General features: G+C 42.2%; 1 protein-coding gene across 1 annotated transcript in view; it reads left to right on the forward strand.

Moving 5' to 3' along the window:
• Nucleotides 1–23,521, forward strand: part of LOC143974163 (stimulated by retinoic acid gene 6 protein-like) — a 107,374-nt gene that overhangs the window by 78,400 nt on the left and 5,453 nt on the right. The window contains exons 15-17 of the mRNA XM_077475284.1: nt 7,485–7,604; nt 10,109–10,272; nt 11,714–11,854. Of these exons, the coding sequence (XP_077331410.1) occupies nt 7,485–7,604; nt 10,109–10,272; nt 11,714–11,854 (425 nt within the window). The remainder of the gene's footprint in view (nt 1–7,484; nt 7,605–10,108; nt 10,273–11,713; nt 11,855–23,521) is intronic.

A 23,521-nucleotide genomic window follows, 5' to 3' on the forward strand; every position in this document is an offset into this window, starting at 1 on the left:
CAAAAGTCCTCAATCAAGATAATCACTGGTTTGTAATCCACAAAGATGTCCAGCACGGGCCATAGCCAAAAATGTCACAGGATCAATCCACCCCCTCCTCGTTCACTCCATCCTGACGAAAAAGATGCTCATTCACCTCAAGCCACACAGAGGCCTCTGTAGCAGACTCAAAAAATTGAGCCTGCCCTCCTGCAATCACACGGAGCTTGGCGGGATACAGCATGGCGTACTTGGCGCCTAAACGTTGCAGCCTCCTTTTCACATCCCCAAATTTCGCTCTGCGCCTCTGAACTTCCGCTGAAAAGTCAGGGTAAAAGGAGACCCTTGCCCCGTTGTATTGAACACCCCTCTTCTCCCTGGCCAAACGCAGTATAATTTCCTTGTCCTTGTAATGAAGCAACTTAGCCAGCATGGTGCGGGGGGGATTGCCCGGAGGTAAGGGCCTAGGAGGGACCCGATGAGCCCGTTCGATGGAATAGAAAGGGGAAAACGCCTCACGGCCGAAAACTTCCACCAACCAGTTCTCCACAAAGTCAGTAGGATCCCTACCCTCCGTTTTTTCTGGTAACCCAACAATGCGGATATTACTCCTTCTCAAGCGGTTCTCAATGTCCTCATGCTTAAGCTCATTAGCATTCGCGGCCCTGGCCGTGATCTGTAATTCCCTGACCATGGGCACCATTCTATCTTCCACTTCGCTGATCCGGCCCTCCACCGCCGTTGTGCGCTCCCTAATTTTCTGCATGTCATGTCTGATCAGCCCAACCTCCTCTTTCAGGCTTCCAAAGTGTTCCTGCAGAGTCTGTACCGTTGCTGTGCATTTCTGCACCGCTCGCAAAATATCGGCCAGCGTGGGTTGTTCCGCAGTGTCTTCTTCCTCCAACACCTCCATCGCAGGGGTATAGTGCTCCCCCTCAGCCTGCTGGGCCCGCTCAGAGGGTTCCCCCGTTTGTTGTACCCGAAAAGCAGCGGGGGTGGCATCCAACTCTGCATCTTCCCGGGGCCTCTCCGCCCCCTTCAACTTCTGGGCATAATAAAGGATATCTTTCCCCTGGGCTTTAGGAGTCTTAGGGAGCGCCTTACCCTTCTCCTTGCTGTCCCCTCGTGCGCGCTGTGATGACGCGGCGCCATCTTGGATATTCAGCACAGGGCCTTCGTCTCCCCTCGACGGCTTGCGGGCCGGCATGGCAGCTCCGGAGCCAGCAACTGAGCCAGATGATGCCCGCAGGATTCCCCGAGGCGGTGGAATGGTTCCGCGCCCGGTACGAGCCCCGGTTCGGCCGGGAGAAGGATCGTAGTCAGGATGTACTCAGGGAGCTCTGTGAGACACGTCCGCTCACATGCCGCTCTTGGCCACGCCCCACAATGTGCATTTTGGATGTTTCCCCCTAACTTTATGAAACTGCAGGGTGGTGCAATTATTATTATTATTTTACAGGATTTATATAGCGTCAACAGTTTACGCAGTGTTTTACAATATAAAGGGGGACAGTACAATTACAATACAGGTAAATACAGAAGTACTGTACAATAGTGATTAACATTTTTTAGCAGAGAACTAACTGTTGTCACTACTGATGGACAACGTTGTGGAAATAGTGGGCCATTTTTAGTAGCGCACATAAAAATCACTGCTGAATGGCTGAAGTACCTGTAAAGGCAAGTGACAATTAAAGCAGAATAAAAGGATCTTTTTTTGAAAAGAGAAGTTTGGGATTGTATCAATCAAATGCTGAATCTGTCCCCCACCCTCTTTGCAGTAAGAAACAAACACGGCCAATTGCTCAGTTCTCCCCCCTCAATTCTGAGCAGAGAGACATAATTGTCAGTGGCTCTCTACCCTCCCCTCCAGCGCTCACAGGGGCGCTGGGCTGTGGAGGGGTGGAAGGGGCTGGCTCAGGCTCTCAGCAGATCACTGAGAAGCTGATGTAAGAAAAAAACAATTCCATAGCTCAACTCACCAACCAGTCTGCTGACCAACCAAATTAACCTGTCTAACTGTCTGTTAAAAGCAGGGGTTTAGTTAGCAAACATTTGCAAACGCATGTGAAAGCTGCAAAGTCTCGTCAAGGCACCCTGCGTTGCTTGCAGTCCTAACACTACAAATTTATAAGTGTCTCCACAGTGGAAGCACATGCATGGAATGGATAGATGTGGGACAGGTGAGCCTGGAGGCTGCCCAAGCCCCTTTAGGGAGCAGGAGCACACTGGACACCCAGCAAGAGCACAAAGGCAGCGAAGGTTCCCAGTGTGTCCCCCAGATCACTGATAAGCTGAGCCATATGGTCGGGATCCTTACTGAGTCTGGACAGCACTGGCGTCAATAGGGTTGGTGTCACCTGGTGCGGTAAAACATGGTGTAACACCCCCCCCCCCCCCAATAATTTTCCCCACAATTTACTTTTTTTTTTCAAACTGTACTCAAGCAGGTAGCTTACTGGACAAATTTCTGAAGTTTAAAGTTAAAACTTCAAACCGGTAATTTCACAGTAAATAGATAAATAATAAATTATTATGTTATAACATATATAGCATAATAATATATGATTTAGCTTGATTAAAACGGTACCTTTTTCAGCAGCAGAAGATTCTCCCTCTTAACTGTGTGAGAAAAACATGGGATAATGTGTAAATTTTATACCCATAAGCCCATGTTTTTTCCTTGTAGTTAAGAGGGCTGTGCCCCTTCCATGACATTACAGTGAGATGAGAGCCTCCACTGCAGCATTTTTATTGGACAGCTTAGGCCAGTGATGGCTAACCTTGGCACCCCAGATGTTTTGGAACAACATTTCCCTTGATGCTCATGCACTCTGTAGTGTGGGTGAGCATCATGGGAAATGTAGTTCCAAAACATCTGGGGTGCCAAGATTCGTCATCACTGGCTTAGGCCAATGGTACTTTACCATTGGTCCAAGGCTCCAAGCTGTCCATTGAGCTCACAGAGGCACTGTGAGCTCATCCTCTCAGTCTGCTGCAAACAGAGTGTGCCAGCTTGTATTTAAACTGGCCACTCTGTATGTAGCTTTTGACAGGCTGCGTAAAGAGCCCCATATCTTTTGAACCATAGGCCTGGGGAGCTAAAAAACGGTGGCTTAGGACTACTGGTCTGTGACCCCAGGTCACCGAGCTGTGACTCCTTCGAAGCTCAATCATTTTTTTTTTTTATGTTCATGGCAGGTGACTGCACGTCCCTGGTGTACAGCAGCAAAAACATATCCCCCTTCTCTGTTATCAGACCAGCACAGGGCGCCGGTCATATACACTCCTCCCACACCAGCTCTCAGGTGTAACTAGTTGGCGTGGCGACACCATGGCAACCCCCCCACCCCTCACCTATCACATCTCACCTCGGGGCAGCGGTGGATAACCCCTCATCACAACCCGACCCCCCCACGCTCACTACCGCACCAGCTTGGGGCAAGGCAGGGCGGGCAGCTCATGTAAACAGTACACCCATTCCAGGTGGCAGCTGGAGAGGAGAGAACAATGCATAGCCATGCCACCTGAGCGTTGATAGTGACAGGCTCAGCAGCGAAGTAGGAGGAGGAAGACACAGGCCAGGCACGGCCGCAGCGCTGGAGGTTTTTTTGGGTCTGCTGGGAAAAAAATGCCAAAGGGAGCCAGGGCTTTCATCACCCTCGGGAAAGTCGGGGTGGTGTCATCCCTGTAGCAAGTATCACTTGAGTGCGGACCGCACCCCCCTAGCGATGCCACTGCGATGTTGGCTGAAAACGGGTCACAGGAGTGCAGAATGAACTGCACTCCTTGATCCATTGGAGAAGTATGGCTAAAAAAGCTTTGGCCTTACTTCCCCTTTAATGCAAACACTTTGAAGTTGCAAGTAAAAAAATGTGCATGCTTGCATAATAGCAAATGTGAGCTAATAATTGGTAAATGTCATATTACCTACAGTATATTCGATCTTGTAAAGTCTGTTCATCAGCGTTAGTTTGTAGTGATGAAGGAGTGCTACCATCTGACGGAAGTGATGTAATTATTCCTTCCCATGAAGTTTTCTATATGAATTTTTTTTTGTCTTTGCCAGTAGCTGGGTGGTGGGTATAATCCTCTCTCCTGCTCTTTTATGAGCCATTTGTACTTAAAAAACACACTTGTGGAAATCCTATGACCTCTTAGGGAGGCTGAAATCAAGAGGTCACAGAAAATCGAAGGTCCTGTAGCCATGATTGTGGTATTGTTTTTTTCAGCTGGAAATCGGCATTCATGTAAAAGTGATCCAGGTGGATTTACAGCCGCTTTTTCACTTTTACAAAGACTCATCCTTCTGCTGCCACCTGTGGTAGATCCCTGGCTCTCCCATTCCTCTGTGGTAAATAGTTAAGACAGCTGCCTACAGAGGAGATGGAGAAACATTTATTCCCTGATGATCTCCTCTGTGATGAAGGATCTTGGAAACTAGGAGGATTTCATCACTTTTTATAGCCATTATTTCCTGGCTCTTACAGCCAGGAAAACAGCTGCTTTGAAGGGCAGGAAAAACAATGGGGGGGTCTAATAGACCCCTGATGTGTCGATAAGGAGTAGCTGTCACTGCCTAAAGCTATCACAAGGGGGCTTGTTCACCCCTTTGTGATAGCTATACATTAAAAAAAAAAATAATAATTAATAAATACAAAATGAAAAGCATGCCCGCCTCCCTGAAAATGCAAAAGCACACGTAGTTCCATTAAGCATATGTAAACAGTGATTGCACCACATATGCAAAGTATCCTATTAAGCGCATGAGTGAGTGCAATAATTCTAGGGCCATATTTCATGATTAACTGTACACTGATAACATGTAAAGGATTTCAAAATGTCACCTATGAACAATTTTAGGTACTGTAGTTTGTCGCCATTTCACAGGCATGTGCAATTTTAAATCTTGCAATGCTTGATATTTACTTTTACTTTCCTGATCCCTTACTCTTCTGATCCGCTAAACTCTACTCTCTGACGCTTCAGGTTGTGGGCAGTCCCTCTGTGTTCTCCTGTACAATGCAGGGCTATTCTGTAGATTCAAAGCTATTGTTTCTAACTTTTCAGGACACTTTAAGCTCTGGAATAGTACCACTGGATTGGTGTAAGGCCAATGTGGTGCCTATATTTAAAAAGGGATCAAAGTCTTTATCAAGTAACTATAGGCCTGTTAGTTTAACTTCTATAGTCAGGAAGATACTGGAGAGTTTAATAAAGAAAAGGCATAGATGAGTTGCTGGAGAAAAATATTTTAAGCAACAGACAGCATGGATTCATGAATGACAGAAGTTGTCAGACAAATCTGATTTCTTTTTTTGAGGAGTTAAGCAAAACCTTAGACAAAGGAGTGGCTGTGCAAGTAGTATATTTCCATTTTGCCAGAGCGTTTAACACAGTTCCCCACGCACGGCTAATGTATAAAGTCTACATGCTTGGAAAGTTCAGTTTGTAAATGGATAGAAAACTGGATAAAAAACAGAATTTAGAGAGTAGTGGTTAGTGACTCATACTCTGAATGGTCTAGGGTTGTTAGTGGTGTACCCCAAGGTTCAGTGTTGGGACCCTTACTTTTCAATATATTAATAAATAATATTGGGTCTGTCATTAAAAGTACTATTTCAAACTTTGCAGATGAACACCAAACTATGCAGTAGATTATCATCCTTACAGAATGTATCCAATTTACAAGCCAACCTTAATGCACTGTCTATTTGGGCAACTATGTGGCAAATGAGGTTTAATGTTGTTAAAAAATTTAATAATGTAAAGTTATGCACTTGGGGGCTAAGAATATGCATGCATCATACATGGGGGAGCACAACTGGGGGAATCAATGGTGGATAAGGATCTGGGTGTTCTGGTAGCTCATAAGCTTAAAGAGGAAGTAAACCCTGACTAGATGTAAAAGAATGGTCTTTTTTTTTAACCAGGCTATATAACTACACTACATTACCAAAAGTATTGGGGCGTTTGCCTTTCCACACGCATGAATTTTAATGGCATCCCAGTCTTAGTCCATAGGGTTCAATATTGATTTGGCCCACCCTTTGCAGCTATAACAGCTTCAACTCTTCTGGGAAGGCCATCCACAAGGTTTTGAAGTGTCAATGGGAATGTTTGACCATTCTTTCAGAAGCGCATTTGTGAAGTCAGACACTGATGTGGACGAGAAGGCCTGGCTCACCGTCTCCACTCTAATTCATCCAAAGGTGTTCTATCGGGTTGAGGTCAGGACTCTGTGCAGGCCAGCCAAGTCCCTCCACCTCAAACACGTTCATCCATGTCTGTATGGACCTTGCTTTGTGCACTGGTCCAAATCATTTGGTGGAGAGGGGATTATGGTATGGGGTTGTTTTTCAGGGGTTGGGCTTGGCCCCTTATTTCCAGTGAAGGGAAATCTTAAATTGTCAGCATACCAAGACATTTTTGACAATTTCATGCTCCCAACTTATTGGAAACAGTTTGGGGATGGCACCTTCCTGTTCCAACATGATTGCTCACCAGTGCACAAAGCAAGGTCCATAAAGACATGGATGGGCGAGTTTGGGGGGGAGGAACTTGACTGGCCTGCACAGAGTCCTGGCCCCAACCTGGTAGAACACCTTTGGGATGAATTACAGCGGATACAGCGAGCCAGGCCTTCTTGTCCACATCAGTGCCTGACCTCTGGAAGAATGGTCAAAGATTCCCATAGACACTCCTAAACCTTGTGGACAGCCTTCCCAGAAGAGTTGACGCCATCAGTGGCGGCTGGTGCTATATTTTTAAGGGGGGGCTGACATACAAAACACCCGACCCCCCCCCCCGTTCGTTCGGTTGGTCAGGTCAAATCTCCCACCCCCTGACGCTCGCCTGTTTGTCTACCCATCAGCCCCGCACTTGCCCTATCCAGGCCACAGACAGCTTCTGCATCTCCTCCTTGGTGCCTTCCCCCTGCTCCCAGCCAATCCGATTGCTTCTCCTCTCGGCCAAACGGTTCCTAAGACCCTGTTCCTGATTGACATGGGGGAGAAACAGGAAGACAATAACAAATATGAATTCACTATTGTCACACAACTGGGTGGACTTAGGGATCAGTGCTCTGTGCCCTGAGCACATCCATTTTAAAGACTATTAGAGCCTCAGGCTCTAATCACGTGCTTTAAAAAAAAAAAAAGAGAGAACATCCAGCGCCCTGCATGTAGATTAGAGACCGGGCACATGGATTAGGGGGTGGCACCCCTGCGGCCCTAATGGAGCCACTGGATGCCTTTAAAGTTTATGCGCGCGTCCCAATACTTTTGGTAATATAGTGTATGTCAGAGTATCTGCGACCGACAGATTGCCTTAGAATAGGTTGTGAGAAGCTGGTCTCATCAGCCCCATACAGAGCTTGGATAGGCTTTGCACAATCCTCAATGATGACAAATTATTTTTATTTTTCAAATATAATTCTGTGACGTTTAAGTTACAATTGTTCCATTACTTATGATTTTTTTTTTTTTTTTTTTTACAATTACAAGCCTAACAATTTTAATCGTTATTTTGCTGATGATTCTGCAAGTTGTGTTAGCTGGGCAGTTCTTTCTACAAAAGAAAATATCACCAGAAGATAAACAGAAGCCCCTAGCTCTAAATAACAGGTATTATTTCTACTCTATAATTTGTAAATGCAATTTATAACATATGTATTCTTGAGGAATACACATTTCTCAATTACAGGTAACCTCTTAGCCCTTGTACACACGATCGGACATTCTGATGGAAAATGTCCGATCGGACCATGTTTTTCGGATAATCCCACTGTGTGTGGGCTCCATCGGACTGTTTCCGTCGTATTATCCGACAGACAAAGTTTTAGAGCTGGGCTATAAAACTTTCCGACAACATGATCCGATCGGACTTTGTCCAATTGTGTGTAGAGAATTCCGATCAGACAAAGTGCCACACATGCTCAGATCAAATTCCTAGACCAAAGCTATTGGCTACTAGCCTGAACATAGTCCCGTCGTAACGAAATAACGTCATCACGTTACAAACGATCGGATTTTCCGACAACTTTGTCCGACCGTGTGTATGCAACACCAGTTTCGGACAAAATCCGTCAGACAAAATCCGACGGATTTTGTTGTCGGAATGTCCGACCGTGTGTACAAGGGTTTAGGCCTGCCATAGACAGATCAAAATTTGGCCGGTCCCCATCAACATTGAATGTGTTGATGGGGGGTATCAAACTATTTTCTATCCTTCAACCACAGGTTGAAGGAAATAAAATTGCTTAATGTATGGCCTGCCTTAGGAGGGGTCATACCAACATAGCAAAGGCTAAAATCCATTACTAAAGGTGACTACTGTATTACCCAACTCTCGTGGGGCACAACTGGTGCTAGTTCCAGAGCAAGTGCATCATGGCATCATGGCTCTGCCAAAGGCCTGCTTCATAGAGATCCTAATGGGAGTGCTGATTGCCACAATAAGGAAGCTGTTAGCAGGCTTCAGCAGGCTTTCAACAAGCTTCAAGAAGTGCTGAAGCCTGCTGGCAACTTGTTTAAAGCATCCCCATTACGATCTGTGTTTAACATTTACAAACTGGAGTTGAATGATACTTTAAAAACTTCAACAATTCTTGCTGAAAGCTCTGTCATTGCTTTGTCAAAACTTGTTGTTCACAGTGCTCTTAAGGCCCATACACACGATTGGACTTTTTGACAACAAACATGCAAATTATCTGTTTTAAGGCAACATCCTACCGTCTGTACGCTCCATCGGACAAACTTTTTCGGTTTTCATCAGACTTTTGTTGGCTGTACGAACGGACAAACTTTCTGGCAACAAAAGTCCAGTGGAGCAAAGTCTGATTGTGTGTACAGAAAACCATAGGACTTTTGTACAAAGTACAAACACGCATGCTCAGAACCAATGCAAAAGATCAGACAACAATACACAAGTTGACCAAAGGTGGCAGTAAAGAGCAGAAAAACCACGTAATTTGGTGAAAGTTGGCTGAAAAAGTCCTGCCGTTTGTATGCAATACAAGTTCACGGCCAACGCCCTTTGTACAAAAATCCACAGGAAAGTTTGTACAAAGTCCAATCATGTGTATGAGGCTTTATACCAGTTGGAGTCTGCATGAAACAGGCCCTATGCCCCGTACACATGATCGGACTTTCCGCAAACAAAACCGTGGATTTTTGTTAAAAGGTTGTTGGCTCAAACTTGTCTTGCATACACACGGTCACACAAATGTTGGGCAAAAATTACAAACATGGTGACGTACAAGACGTACGACGATCCGAGAAAAAGGAAGTTCAATAGCCAGTGCGGATCCTTCTGCTTAATTCCGAGCATGCGTGAACTTTTGTGCTTCGGACTAGTGTACGCACGATTTAAAATTCCAACAACAAAGTTCTGTTGGTGGAAAATTTGAGAACCTGGTATCAAAAATTTGTTGGCCGAAAGTCCAACAGCAAATGTTCGATGGAGCATACACAGGGTCGGACTTTCTGACAACAAGCTCACATCCAACATTTCCCGTCAGAAAATCTGACTGTTTGTGTGCGAGAATTAAGCCTCATACACATGATCAGACTTTATACAAACTTTCCTGTGGACTTTTGTACAAAGGGCGTTGGCCTCGAACTTGTTAAGCATACACACGATCGGACTTTTTCAGCCAACTTTCACCAAATCACGTGTTTTTTCTGCTCTTTACCGCCATCTTTGGTGAACTTCTGTATTGTTGTCTGATCTTTTGCATTGGTTCTGAGCATGCTTGTTTGTAAAGTCTGATGGTTTTCTGTACACACGATCAGACTTTGCTTCATCGGACTTATGTTGTCGAAAAGTTTGTCTGCTCGCCCAGCCAACATTTGTCCGATGAAAACCGAAAAGGTTTGTCCGATGGAACGTACACACGGTCGGATTTTGCCTTAAAAAAGCTCATTTACATATTTGTAAGATTTGGGCCTTGAGTTCTACAAATTGTTGGAATTTTGGAAGAACTGGATTGTTTGAAGAACAATCAATTACTACTCTAACATAATAGATAAAAATATCTCACAACATCACAGCAAGATATAAAATAGTAGTATTACCAGTTATTTTACCAGTTATTTCCCAATTTAATTATTTGTTGTTTTTTTTTTAGGAAAGCCTTCCATAATTTTAATTATTTCTTCTTCTTCTACAATGTAATCCTTGGTTTGAGCGCTTGCCTATTTCGACTCTTCTGTAGTTTGATTTTGGGGACTTGGCTGATTGCAAGGATTGACAGGACAATACTGCAACGTGGATATGAGTCAGCTGATATGGGTAAGATAGTTGATTGGTTAGGGTGATTACTTTTACATAGAATTCACATAGAGACATTACATTTTTTTCCAGGCCAAGATGCCCTTTGTTTTCCAGCAGGAGTGTAGGTAGCAAAGATGGTGAGGGCTGTGCTGCATGTTTATATACCCTGATCGGGAACTAGGAGTCTGGTTGGAATAAAATTTTTAGACGATAAGGTTTTTTGTTTTTTTTTTGGGGGGGGGGGGGGGCGGCGGGCAGAGAATCCCAAAATTATATCCAGAGATCAGCAGTCTGGCTGGTTAAATAAGGAAGTACATCTTTTTTTTAGGGTTTAATATCAAGTGTTGTTATTGTCATTATTTTTTACACTTTTATATTTCAAGTTCAACAGTTTCAGCATCTGAAATAAGCTTTTTGACCCAGTAAAACAAAGCTTTGTGAATAAGATATTAAAGGGACACTGGAAAAAATCCAGGTATTATGAATGCCTAAGGCTAGGCTGGTGCGGGAGGGTATGTAAATCGCACACGCAAACACGTGAACCTAGCCTAAAACTTGCCTCTTTCGATGATTTAAAAGTGTTTGTGAGCTTGTTTACATTAGAATCAGTCCTCTGATTCCTCTTCAGAGGGTGTTTGGCAGGCAGTGAGGAGAGGTTATGTCTAGTTTAATGGTGGACCAGTATGGAAATTCTTGCCCACTCACCCAATCAAGATTTGGGGGATATAACCAAAAAGGGCATACTTAAAAATACTCAATACCATGAGAAAGACCCCAGAGCAAACAGCAGTCAAGGCCTCCCCATGTGGCTAACCAGCAGATAATTAATAGGAAAAATCACTAGGAGTTATACTTGAAAAAAAAATCTCTTTATTAACAAAATCCATAAACTTTACTGATTATACAAAAATAATCAACCATTTATAAATCTACCAACCCTAATGATTCAAAGCAAAAACCTTCACCGTAGTCTGAAAAAAACCCTCATCAACACCTCATCACTGCCTGTTTTAACCACTGAAAATCAGTATCACCAGCTGCATTGCATGTGGTTGCAGGGCCCCACTTAATTTAATCTTTTTCATTTGTACTTACCTGGGACGTGGGCAACAGTCACCCAGTTCTTCCATGGTGGATACAGAATTGCTACATTTGAATGGATCATGTTGGGTGGGCGGTACAGCCCATTGATCACATCAGGGTGGGAGGGCTTGGGGTCATTTTTGCTATACTGTGTGGGAAAGCATCGATTACTGCATGTGTATTCACCTGTCCTTTACAGTTTAAAGGGGAGCACTTGGGAAACAGAAAAATGTGGCTACTGCGTGTTTTTTGTTTTTTTAAAGCAAAAAACAGAAATGACTGAAAACCATTACTGTTTGCCTTTAATATGTACTGTATTAGACAGCATAATTTACATATTGGAAATACTAACTAATTCTGTTGAATTTTTTTCAAGGTTACAAAACATGGATTGGGATGATATTTGTGGATCATTATCATACAAACCCAGTTCTTGTATGTTTTTGCAACATTCTTCTCACAACAACAGCTGAAAGAAGACTGAGAGCATTGACAACATATTGTAATGGTTCATCAAGTAAGATTATTAATTCATTTAAAACGTATACCATAATTTCAGTCCCCAATAATTATTATGTTCTAAACATTGTGACATTCTAAGTCATGATTGTTGGAACTAGTGTTACAAATACTATTAAAGTCTATCAATGATAAATTTTTAGCATAAACCTATTCTAATGCCGCGTACACGTGATTGGAATTTTGGTCGGAAAAAGCTCTGATGGTTTTCCCGATGGAATTCCGACGGGATTTCGCTCAAGCTATCTTGTATACACACGGTCACATCAAATTCCAAGAACGCGGTGACATACAACACGTACAACGGGACTAGAAAAAGGAAGTTCAATAGCAAGTAGCCAATAGCTTCCATCTCGTAGTTGAATCTGAGCATGCACGAGTTTTTGCGTGTCGGAATTGCGTACATACGATCAGAATTTCCGATAGAAACTTGTTCAGTCGGAAACATTGATAACCTGCTCTCAATCTTTTGCTGGTGGAAATTCGGCCAGCAAAATTCCGATGGAGCTTACACATGGTCGCATTTTCAGACGAAAAGCTCTCATCAGTCTTTTGCTGGCCGAAATTCCGACCGCATGTATGCGGCATTACAGTTTTTCCAGGATGGCTATGTGGCAAAAAGTTAGTGCATTTAATATGTGCTGAATATTGGGAGTGGTTGAAAAGGAACTCCTAAAATCATATACTTACAATGGCTGCATTTAAAAAAAAAAATAATAATTTTATATGAATGTGCCTGATGTTTAGCTTTATTTATCTTCTAAACAGCTTTATTAAGAGAAGGATAGGGGCAGCCTTTAAACAACATGTACTGTATATGGAGCCCTTACACAACGCAGAGCTTTAATTTCCATGCTAATCTTTTTTGCAACATTAAGACCAGCCATAGAAGGTTTGAAGCTTCACCAGTTCAGCAGGAACCTGCCAAGATGCAAACCATGTATGGTCAAAATTAATTAACCAATCAACTTGGGTACAACTAGCCTGCCGGATTTTATATATGATTATCGCCAGCGGCTGGTATGGGGAAATCAAGCAAATTTCTTTCCTGCAACTCTGAATCTGCAATTATAGATGTCATAATTTGCTTTGAAGTCGGAGAAGTAGACATAAGGATGTAACTAGTTAGTAGAGGGTCTGCATTGACAGTGCACGGCACTGACTCCGACATTGGAAACATCAACCTTGGGAATTAATGGTAGGGTAAAACAATGTGGGTTAAGATAGGTGCTGAGACAAATGCTTCTTGAGCTTTTGGAAGCCAGACAAGGCTTCAGTGGAACAGGACAAGGGTTTAGCCCTCTAATGGTGAGGACAGTAAAAGAGGCCATGATAATAGAGAAGTTCTTGATAAGTTTCCAGAAAACTTGTGGTGCCAAGAAAGCCTTGAATGGCTTTAAGGCCTCAGGGTTGAACCCAACAGATGATCGTTTGAAATGTGGCAGGGTCCATTGTGATTCCTGAATCATAGATGATTATTCTCAGAAAGATATACTTGGTTAGCTTGGCATATAGAGAGTGCTGGTGGAGCCAAGAATTGCCTGAACATAGTCATAAGGTTGTAGAAGGCGTATTCTTAGAGAATGAGTATATCAAAATTTCATTGAGGTATACCATAACAAAATGACCCAGGAAATCTTGAAATTTTTTTCTTTAAAAACTCCTCCTGAAAATGACTGGTACTGCCCAGTCTTTCTTCCATCAGAACACAATAACACAGCTAGTGTGTGGATGGGGAAATTGGATGTTTTTTTTTCGTTCAACCAGCGAAAAATTAACCACTTAAGGCCCGGACTATTTGGCTGGTCAATGACCAGAGGACTTTTTACAATTTGGCAATGCGCTGCTTTAACTGGTAATTGCGCGGTCATGCAATGTTGTACCCAAACAAAATTTGCGTCCTTTTTTTTTCCACAAATAGAGCTTTCTTTTAAAGGTATTTGATTGACTCTGCAATTTTTATTTTTTGTGATATAAACGTAAAAAGACCAAAAATTTTGAAAAAAAATTATATTTTCTACTTTTTGTTATTAGAAAAATCCAATAAACTAAATTTTAGTCATACATTTAGGTCAAAATGTATTCAGCCACATGTCTTTGGTAAAAAAAAGTCAATAAGCGTATATTTATTGGTTTGCGCAAATGTTATAGCGTCTACAAACTAAGGTACATTTTCTGGGGGTGCTAAAATGGCAGGGCAGTAGAAACCCCCTCCAAATTACCCCATTTTGGAAAGTAGACACCCTAAGGAAATTGCTATGAGGCATGTTGAGCCCATTGAATATTGAATATTAACCCTTTCATGACTAAGCCTATTTTTGGAATTTGGTGTTTACAAGTTAAAATCCATATTTTCTACTAGAAAATTACTTGGAACCCCCAAACATTATATATATTTTTTTAACAGAGACTCTAGAGAATAAAACGGCGATTGTTGCAATATTTTATGTCACACGGTATTTGCGCAGCGGTGTTTTAAATGCAACTTTTTGGGAAAAGGTACACTTTCATGAATTTAAAAAAAACAAAACAGTAAAATTATCCCATTTTTTTTGCATAATGTGAAAGATAATGTTACGCCGAGTAAATAGATACCAAACATGTCACACTTTATAATTGCACGCACTTGTGGATTGACGACAAAGTACGGTACCTAAAAATCTCAATAGGCGACGCTTTAAACATTTTTTACGGTTACCAGGTTAGCGTTACAGAGGAGGTCTAGTGCTAGAATTATTGCTCTCGCTCTGACGATCGCGGCGATACCTCACATGTGTGATTTGAACACAGTTTACATACGCGGGCGCGACTTCCGTATGCGTTTTCTTTGCTTTGCGAGCTCGCGGGGACGGCGGGCGCTTTAAAAAATTTTTTTTGATTTTTTTATTTATTTTATTTATTTTAAAATTACTAAATTGTTTAAAAAAAATAAAAAATTTTGATCACTTTTATTGCTGTCACAAGGAATGTAAACATCCCTTGTGACAGTAATAGGTGGTTACAGGTACTCTTTATAGAGGGATCGGGGGTCTAAAAGACCCCCCACCCCTCCTTTACACTTCAGTGTATTCAGATCGCCGAAAACGGCGATTCTGAATACCGGATATTTTTTTAAAACCGGCGCCATTGGCAGCCGAGTAAACGGGAAGTGACGTCATGACGTCGCTTCCGTGTTTACTATGAGGAGACTGGAACGAAGCCGATTACGGCTTCGTTCCAGTTCCTCCCCAGCGGCCGGAGGCATCACAGCAAGAATCGGTGCTCCCGATCGAGCGGGAGCACCGGTAACAGCGGCGGGAGGCGGCGGGAGGGGGGGACGTCCCCTCCCGTTCCTCCGGCATAACAGCCGAGCGGCTTTTAGCCGCATCTGTTGTTATAGCTGGAAAGCCAATCGCCCGCTGTAAAAAACGGTACCGGGATGATGCCTGCAGGTGCGGGCATCATCCCGGTATACCCCCCGGAAGCCGAGTACGCAGATCTGCGTACGCTCGGCGGGAAGGGGTTAATATTAATATTATATTTTTTGTCCCAAGTGATTGAATAAGGACAAAAAAAATGATATATTGCTCACACATGCCATGGTTATATGTGGAATTGTACCCCAAAATGCATTCTGCTGCTTCTCATGAGTACGGGGATACCACATGTGTGAGACTTTTTGGGAGCCTAGCCGGTACGGGGCCCCGAAAACCAAGCATCGCCTTCAGGATTTCTAAGGGCATACATTTTTTATTTCACTCCTCACTACCTATCACAGTTTTGAAGGCAATAAAATGCCAAGATGGCACAACCACCCCCCCCTCCATGACCCCATTTTGGAAAGTAGACACCCCAAGCTATTTGCTGAGAGGCAGGTTGAATCCAAGGAATATTTTATATTTTGCTACAAGTTTGCGGGACAAATGGCAAACTTTTTTTTTTGTTTTTCACAAAGTTGTCACTAAATGATATATTGATCACATATGCAATGGGCATATGTGGAATTACACCCCAAAATAAATGCTTCTGCTTCTTCCGAGTATGGCGATACCTCATGTGTGGGACTTTTTGGGAGCCTAGCCACGTACGGGGCCCCAAAAATCTAGCACCGCCTTCAGGATTTCTAAGGGCGTAGATTTTTGATTTCACTCACCCCTATCACAGTTTTGAAGGCCATAAAATGCCAAGATGGCACAAACCCCCCCAAATTACCCCATTTTGCAAAGTAGACACCCCAAGCTATTTTCTGAGAGGCATGTTGAGTCCATGGAATATTTTATATTTTGCCACAAGTTGTGGGAAAATGACAAACTTTTTTTTTTTTTTTTGCCCAGAGTTGTTACTAAATGATATATTGCTCACACATTCCAGTGGCATATGTGGAATTGCACCCCAAAATAAATTCTGCTGCTTCTCCTGAGTATGAGGATACCACATTTGTGGGACTTTTTGGGAGCCTAGCCACGTACGGGGCCCCGAAAACCAAGCACCGCCTTCAGGACTTCTAAGGGCGTACATTTTTGATTTCACGCCTCACTACCTATCACAGTTTTGAAGGCCATAAAATGCCAAGATGCCACAAACCCCCCCAAATGACCTTATTTTGGAAAGTAGACACTCCAAGCTATTTGCCGAGAGGCATGGTGAGTATTTTGCAGCTCTCATTTGTTTTTGAAAATGAAGAAAAATAAGAAAATTTTTTTTTTCTTTTTTCAATTTTCAAAACTTTGTGACAAAAATCAAGGTCTGAAAAATACTCACCATACCTCTCAGAAAATAGCTTTGGGTGTCTATTTTCCTAAATGGGGTCATTTGGGGGTATTTTGTGCTATCTGGGCATTCCATGGCCTCCGAAACTGTGATAGGCAGTGAGGAGTGAAATCAAAAATTTACACCATTAGAAAGCCTGAAGGCGGTGCTTGGTTTTTGGGGTCCTGTACGTGGCTAGGCTCCCAAAAGGTCTCACACTTGTGGTATCCCTGCACTTAGGAGAAGCAACAGAATGTATTTTGGGGTGTAATTTCACATATAACCATGGCATGTTTGAGCAATATATCATTTAGTGACAACTAATAAGGTATTTTTTCCGCAACTTGTGACAAACTATAAAATATTCCATGGACTCAACATGCCTCTCAGCAAATAGCTTGGGGTGTCTACTTTCCAAAATGGGGTCATTTGGGGGGTTTTGAACTGTCCTGGCCTTTTATGCACAACATTTGGAAGCTTATGTCACATATCACTCACTGTTCTAACCACTTGAAGAGAAGAAGCCCTTTCAGACACTTTTTTTTGCAACAAAATTACTTTGAACCCCCAAACATTAAGTATTTTTTTAAAGCAAAGGCCCTACAGATTAAAATGGTGGGTGTTTAATTTTTTTTTTCACACGGTATTTGCGCAGCGATTTTTCAAATGCATTTTTTGGGGAAAAAACACAATTTTAATGCACTAAAAAACACTATATTGCCCAAATGTTTGATGAAATAAAACAGATGATCTTAGGCCGAGTACATGGATACCAAACACGACATGCTTTAAAATTGCGCAGAAACGTGCAGCGGCGACAAACTACATACATTTTTAAAAGCTTTTAAAATGCCTTTACAGGTTACCACTTTAGATTTACGGAGGAGGTCTACTGCAAAAATTAGTACCCTCGATCTGACCTTTGCGATGATACCTCATATGCATGGTGCAATTGCTGTTTACATATGACGCTAGACCAACGATTGCGTTTGACTTTGCGTGAGAGCAGGAGGGGGCAGGGGTGTTTTTTTTTGTTTTGTTTTTTTATTATTTATTTTGCTTTTTTATTTTATTTTTAAACTGTTCCTTTCATTTATATATTTTTTTTATCATTTTTATTGTTATCTCAGGGAATGTAAATATCCCCTATGATTGCAATAGTTAGTGACAGGTACTCTTTTTAAAAAAAATTAGGGTCTGTTAAACCCTAGATCTCTCCTCTACCCCTTAAAGCATCTGACCACACCAAGATCTGTGTGATAAAATGCTTTCCCAATTTCCCAATGGCGCTGTTTACATCTGGCAAAATTTAAGTCATGAAATGCTTGTAGCTTCTGGTTTCTTAGGCCATAGAGATGATTGGAGCCATTCTGGTCTCTGATCAGCTCTATGGTCAGCTGGGGGAACCACCGGCTGCATTCTCAGGTTCCCTGTTGGGACAGGAGAGCCTGAGAAAACCATGGAAGACGGTGGGGGGGCATTCCCTCCCAGTGCTTGTAAAAGCAGTCTAGAGGCTAATTAGCCGCTAGGATTGCTTTTACATGAAAGCCGACCGCTGGCTGAAAAGAATGATACCAAGATGATACCTAAACCTGCAGGCATCATTCTGGTATAACCACTCAAAGTCCAGCAACATCCTTGTTGGGCATATATTGTAATCTTTTTTTTCATGCAGCCTGTGGGCTGAACGAAAAAAAGATATTGATCGGTGGGTATGCCCACCATTAGAATGCCTCCCTTTAGCCACCCACTTCTAATGGTGGGCATACATGCACCATTTATATATGCCGAAGCATGGGGGCATCCGCCCCAAAAGGTAAGAGCAAATCGCTCCTCCACCCCTGTTGCCCCCATGCTTCGGCATATATGCTCTTTTTTTAACTGTGGTGGTGAAATCACCTCCGACAATTCTGGAGTCATGGCTTTATGTATCGTGGGAGCAAACGCTGTTGCTGTCAAGATAAATAAATCCACGCTGCAGCCGAATGACGTATCTGCTAAGCAAATGATGGTTAACAATAAAACAAAGTAACATTACAGTATAACAGTAAGACTTACCATACCTGCAAAGCAAATACAAAAAAAAATAGGAAAAAATAAAACATTTTTTAACACAACCTGTGCCTAAAATATATATATGCCGAAGCATGGGGGCATCCTCCCGCAAAAGGTTAACAATAAAACATTGCAGAATAGAATACAGTACAAAGGAGCAGAACAATAGAGAGAGAATAGAGAGAGAGAGAACAATAAAACAACAACTATTTTTGTTTTTTTTATTTTATATTTTGTTTTTGTTTTGTTTTTTTGTTTTTTTTTACACTTTTTTTTTACACTATAACAGTTCTAACCGTTGTAACGGTTCCAGCGGTTTGCGTCTCTCAAAATGCGATGGCATCTTGGGAGACCCTGTGAACGTGGGCCTAGCCTGTGCAATGCTGTACCCTACTCTAAAACTCAACTAGTGAATGGTAGCGTTCAAAACATTCACCAATGCAAAAAGCAGGATTGTCAGGACAGCAGGGACAATAATAACTGGTGTCACGCCTATATCCGCTCTTTCTGCAGACACAACATTTTTTGGGGGGGCTCGTTGGGTAGGGGTACTTGGGAGGACATAAGGAAAATGCCTCTCATGCAGCCGGCTTACTGCATCTGGTTGGGGAAAGTGAGATGGAGCATCGTCTGGATACAGAAGGGCTCTGACAATATCTTCCTGGAATTTAAGGAAGTCTGTCCTGAATCTCTGTGTAGCACATGAGCAGTCAGCATAACCAATTGAAATAAATAAACAGACACTTTTTTGTATCGGCGTCTGGCCTTACGGGCAACTAGGTACGGCGCCAACAACTGGTCATTGAGGTCCACCCCTCCCATATTTTGGTTATATTTGTGGACACAGAGGTATTTCTCCACAACACCGGTCGCCGTAGTAATTTGGACCGTCGTGTCTGCATGAAGCGAGGTAAGAACGAAAACATTCTTATTATCCCTCCACTTCATAGCAAGCAAGTTATTACACTGCAAGCAGGCTCTCTCCCCCAGCATAAGACGAAAAGTTTGCCGAGCGTGTTCTACTGTAATGTGCTGTGTTGGTGCAACTCACTGTGATCTTCTCTCCTCGAGGAGAGATTGCATCACTTCCGCTGCTCCTGTTTACATTACAGGAGCAGAGGAAGCATTCGTCAGGAGCGATCACGAGGGGGTGGCCATGAATGAATGGCCTCCACCTCATCTCTGAACGGATTGCGACCACCGCAGGCAGGCACCTGTACGCCAATATGCCTGCCCGTGCCATTCTGCCAACACACATCATTGTGCGGCGGTCGGCAACTGGTTAATGTATGGCCAGCTTTAGAATTGTTTTTAGTTGTACTATAAAAAATTTACAAAAAACACTATATAATTCCTTTAATGAGACCTGGTCACCATCCTAAAAAGTACAGGTAAAAGCATAGAAAAATCAATCTTATTGGAAGATTTTTGTTGAAAGGTCTGGCAACAGGGTCTCTTTAGGATGTGCACATACAGAGCCCCTGAGGTCATCACCTCTCAGCATCAGACAACAATAAAGGACTATAAACTTTAACAGCATCTTATCTTGATTACATTCCCCTTGATCCATCAATCAGAACTTTAAAACTTTTGTTTTGAAATGTGCATGTGCTTCTCTATTTGGAGATGTCATCCTGGTGACCGTAAAAGCTTTGTTGTTTACATAGGTGTGCAAAGTTTAGAGTTATTCATGAAAGTGATTGTAAAGCTACATTTTTTTTTTTTTTAAATAACAAACATGTCATACTTACCTCCACTGTGCAGTTGGTTTTGCACAGAGTGGCCCCGAACCTCATCTTCTGGGGTCCCTCGGCGACGCTATCAGCTTCTCCCCGCATCCTATAAACCCCTAGGAGAAGCGCTCTCTGATGAGCCAATCCCTCCTGGCACTATTGTGTTCTGCCCCGGGGGAGCCTTTCCTGCCGACAGAACACAACGATTAGTAATCATTTAAGAAAGACCCAATGGACTGGCTATACAAAGCTGATCAATAGATTGACTTGTGTATAACCAGGGTGCCCATACTTCTATCGAAATTCGATCAGTCCCCGCTGAACTGGCTTAATTTAGATCCATGTATGGCTGGCTTAAAAGTTGTTGCGCATGTGACTTGAATGTCTATTTATCGCTTTGATTTAGACCACCTCCTCTGCAGCTTGGATTGTAAATTAAAGTGACACTGAACTCACATTTTGTCCTTATAAAATAAAATAATCACTTGATTTCCAGAAGATTTACCCCCCTTTCAGGACCAAGCCGTCTTTGCTAAACGTCATTGCGTTATTTTAACTGATAATTGCAGTCGTGCAAAACTATCCATAAATTTAATTTATGTCATTTTTTCCCATGAATAGAGCTTTCTTTTGGTGGTATTTGATCACCACAGGATTTTTTTTTTTTTTGCGTTATAAACAAAAAAGGCCAACATTTTTTAATTTGTGCTATAAAACATATACAATAAACAAATTAAAAAAATCTAATTCATTCATAAATTTAGGCCAATATGTATTCTACTACATATTTTTGGTAAAAAAAAATCCCAAAAAGCGTATATTGATTTCAGTTGGACTGTGCAAAAGTTATAGCGTCTTCAAACTATGGTATAAACTGTACAGTATACTGGAATTTTTATTTATTTTTATTTTTTATACTAGTAATGGCGGTGATCGGCGACTTGTAGCGGGACTGCTATATTGCGGCGGACAATCTGACATACACTGAACCAGTGACACTAATACAGTGATCAGTGCTAAAAATATGCACTGTCATTGTACTAATGGCACCGGCAGGGAAGGGGTTAACATCAGAGGCATTCATAAGGGTTAACTGTGTGCCTAACCAGTGTTTTTATGTACACAGTGTGGTGTTTTTCCTAACGGATTTGTTGGATTTTATGCCCTGCTTTGCACCACATTCCTGCTGACAGGACGGAGCTCTGCATTGTTTACATGCACACAGGTCCATCCTGTGTCTCTGCCCAAAGATCAGCAGGTGCCAGTGGTCATCCATTGGCCGGCACCTGCTGAATCACAGCAGAAACGGCGCGCCAGAGACGCACGCGCACCCTGTGCAGAAACACGTACTGTATACTGTATATACTAGAGCTGCACGATTAATTGTTAAGAATCGCAATCTTTTTCCCTTCCCGATCTTCAAAACAGCATGTCACGATCTTTCTAAGAAGTGCAGAGAGTTCTCACAGCTGGAAAAAAAATCCAGGCAGGCTGCCAAGTTTTATATCAACACGCGAATAACAGTGTGTAGATGAGGAACGTTTAACCATTTAAAGACCAAACCTTTTCTGACATTTGTTGCTTACAAGAAAAAATCATTATTTTCTGCTAGATAATTACTTGGAGCACCCAAACATGATATATTTTTTTTCTTAGCAGAGACCCTAGAGAATAAAATGGTGGTTGTTGCAATATTTTATGTCACACCGTATTTGCTCAGCGGTTTTTCAAACAAAATTTTTTTGAAAAAATACACTTTAATAATTAAAAAAAAAACGAAACAGTAAAGTTAGCCCAATTTGTTTTTTGAAAGATGTTACAGTACATTGCGAGAATTGTGAGAGAATCGTGATCTTTAATCTAAGCAAAAAAAATTGTGATTCTCATTTTAGCCAGAATCGTGCAGCTCTAGTATATATATGATTCTGCACAGAACAGCCAACCTGTAGAAGTAAATGCTATAGGGCGGTTGTGAACTGTATAAATGGAATATGTTTGAATATATTATAAGTAGAATATACCCTTTATCTCTTTCTTGCTTGGTGCCACCCTAGAACAGGTCCCTTTCTTATACCGCGTACACATGACCGGACTTTCCGGCAGAAAAGTTCTGACGGACTTCCCGACGGAGTTCTGACCGAATGAACTTGCCCACACACGAATGGACCAAAGTCCGTTTGGTTTGAACGTGATGTCATACGACGGGACTAGAAAAGGAAGTTCAATAGCCAGTAGCCAATAGCTGCCTTTGCGTCGTATTTGGTCCGTCGGACCAGCATACAGAGGAACTGTTTTCCCGATAGAAATTGATTCCGTCGGACAGATTTGAAACATGTTCTATTTCTAGGTCCATCGGAATTTTTGAAGAAAAAAGTCAGATGAAGCCCAAACACGATCGGAATATCCGACGGAATGATTCCGTCTGACTTTTTCTGCCAGAAAGTCCGGTTGTGTGTACGTGGCATTACTTGCCCCAAGATGGACATCCAAACATCTACATGCAGACACATTCAGCTCTATGGAAACTGTGGTATGCATAGAGCATGTGGCTAGAAATAACAACACTGCTTGCTCTACATTAATAGCTGCGAAGTGCATCAGTGGAGGAGAGGGAGGATGCAAATGACAAAAAAAGAAGACTAAAAAACAATGGAAAGAGACTTAAAAAAAAAGCAGAGCAATGGTATTTTTGATATTTTACAACAATTGATATGAAAAAAATGAGTTTGACAACATGCTTGAAAAACTGTTCAGCCACTCAAATTTTCCCCAGAGACTTGAATGTACTTTTGCAGCCAAACTGGGATAACACATTTGTTACGTGTTCCCATTCACATGGTCTGATTGTAAGCTCTAACGAGCAGGGCCCTCTAAGGCTTGATTCACACCTATGCATTTTTAGTGCTTTTTGCATTTTGCCGATTTGCCCTACAGTCCATTTAACATGGTTTCCTATGGAACACATTCTGTAGTGCAAATCTGCTAAATGCAAAATGCACTAAAAATGCATAGGTGTGAATCCAGCCTAATTTCTCCTGTATTGTATTATAACTATACTGTCTGCCCTCATGTTGTAAAGTGCTGTGCAAACTGTTGGCACTTTATAAATCATGTATAATATAATAATAATGCACCAGACTTTCTTAACC

Source organism: Lithobates pipiens, unplaced genomic scaffold (genome assembly GCF_037356315.1).
Source record: "Lithobates pipiens isolate NorthernLeopardFrog02 unplaced genomic scaffold, aLitPip1_a1.2 Scaffold_13, whole genome shotgun sequence".
NCBI lineage: Eukaryota > Metazoa > Chordata > Amphibia > Anura > Ranidae > Lithobates > Lithobates pipiens.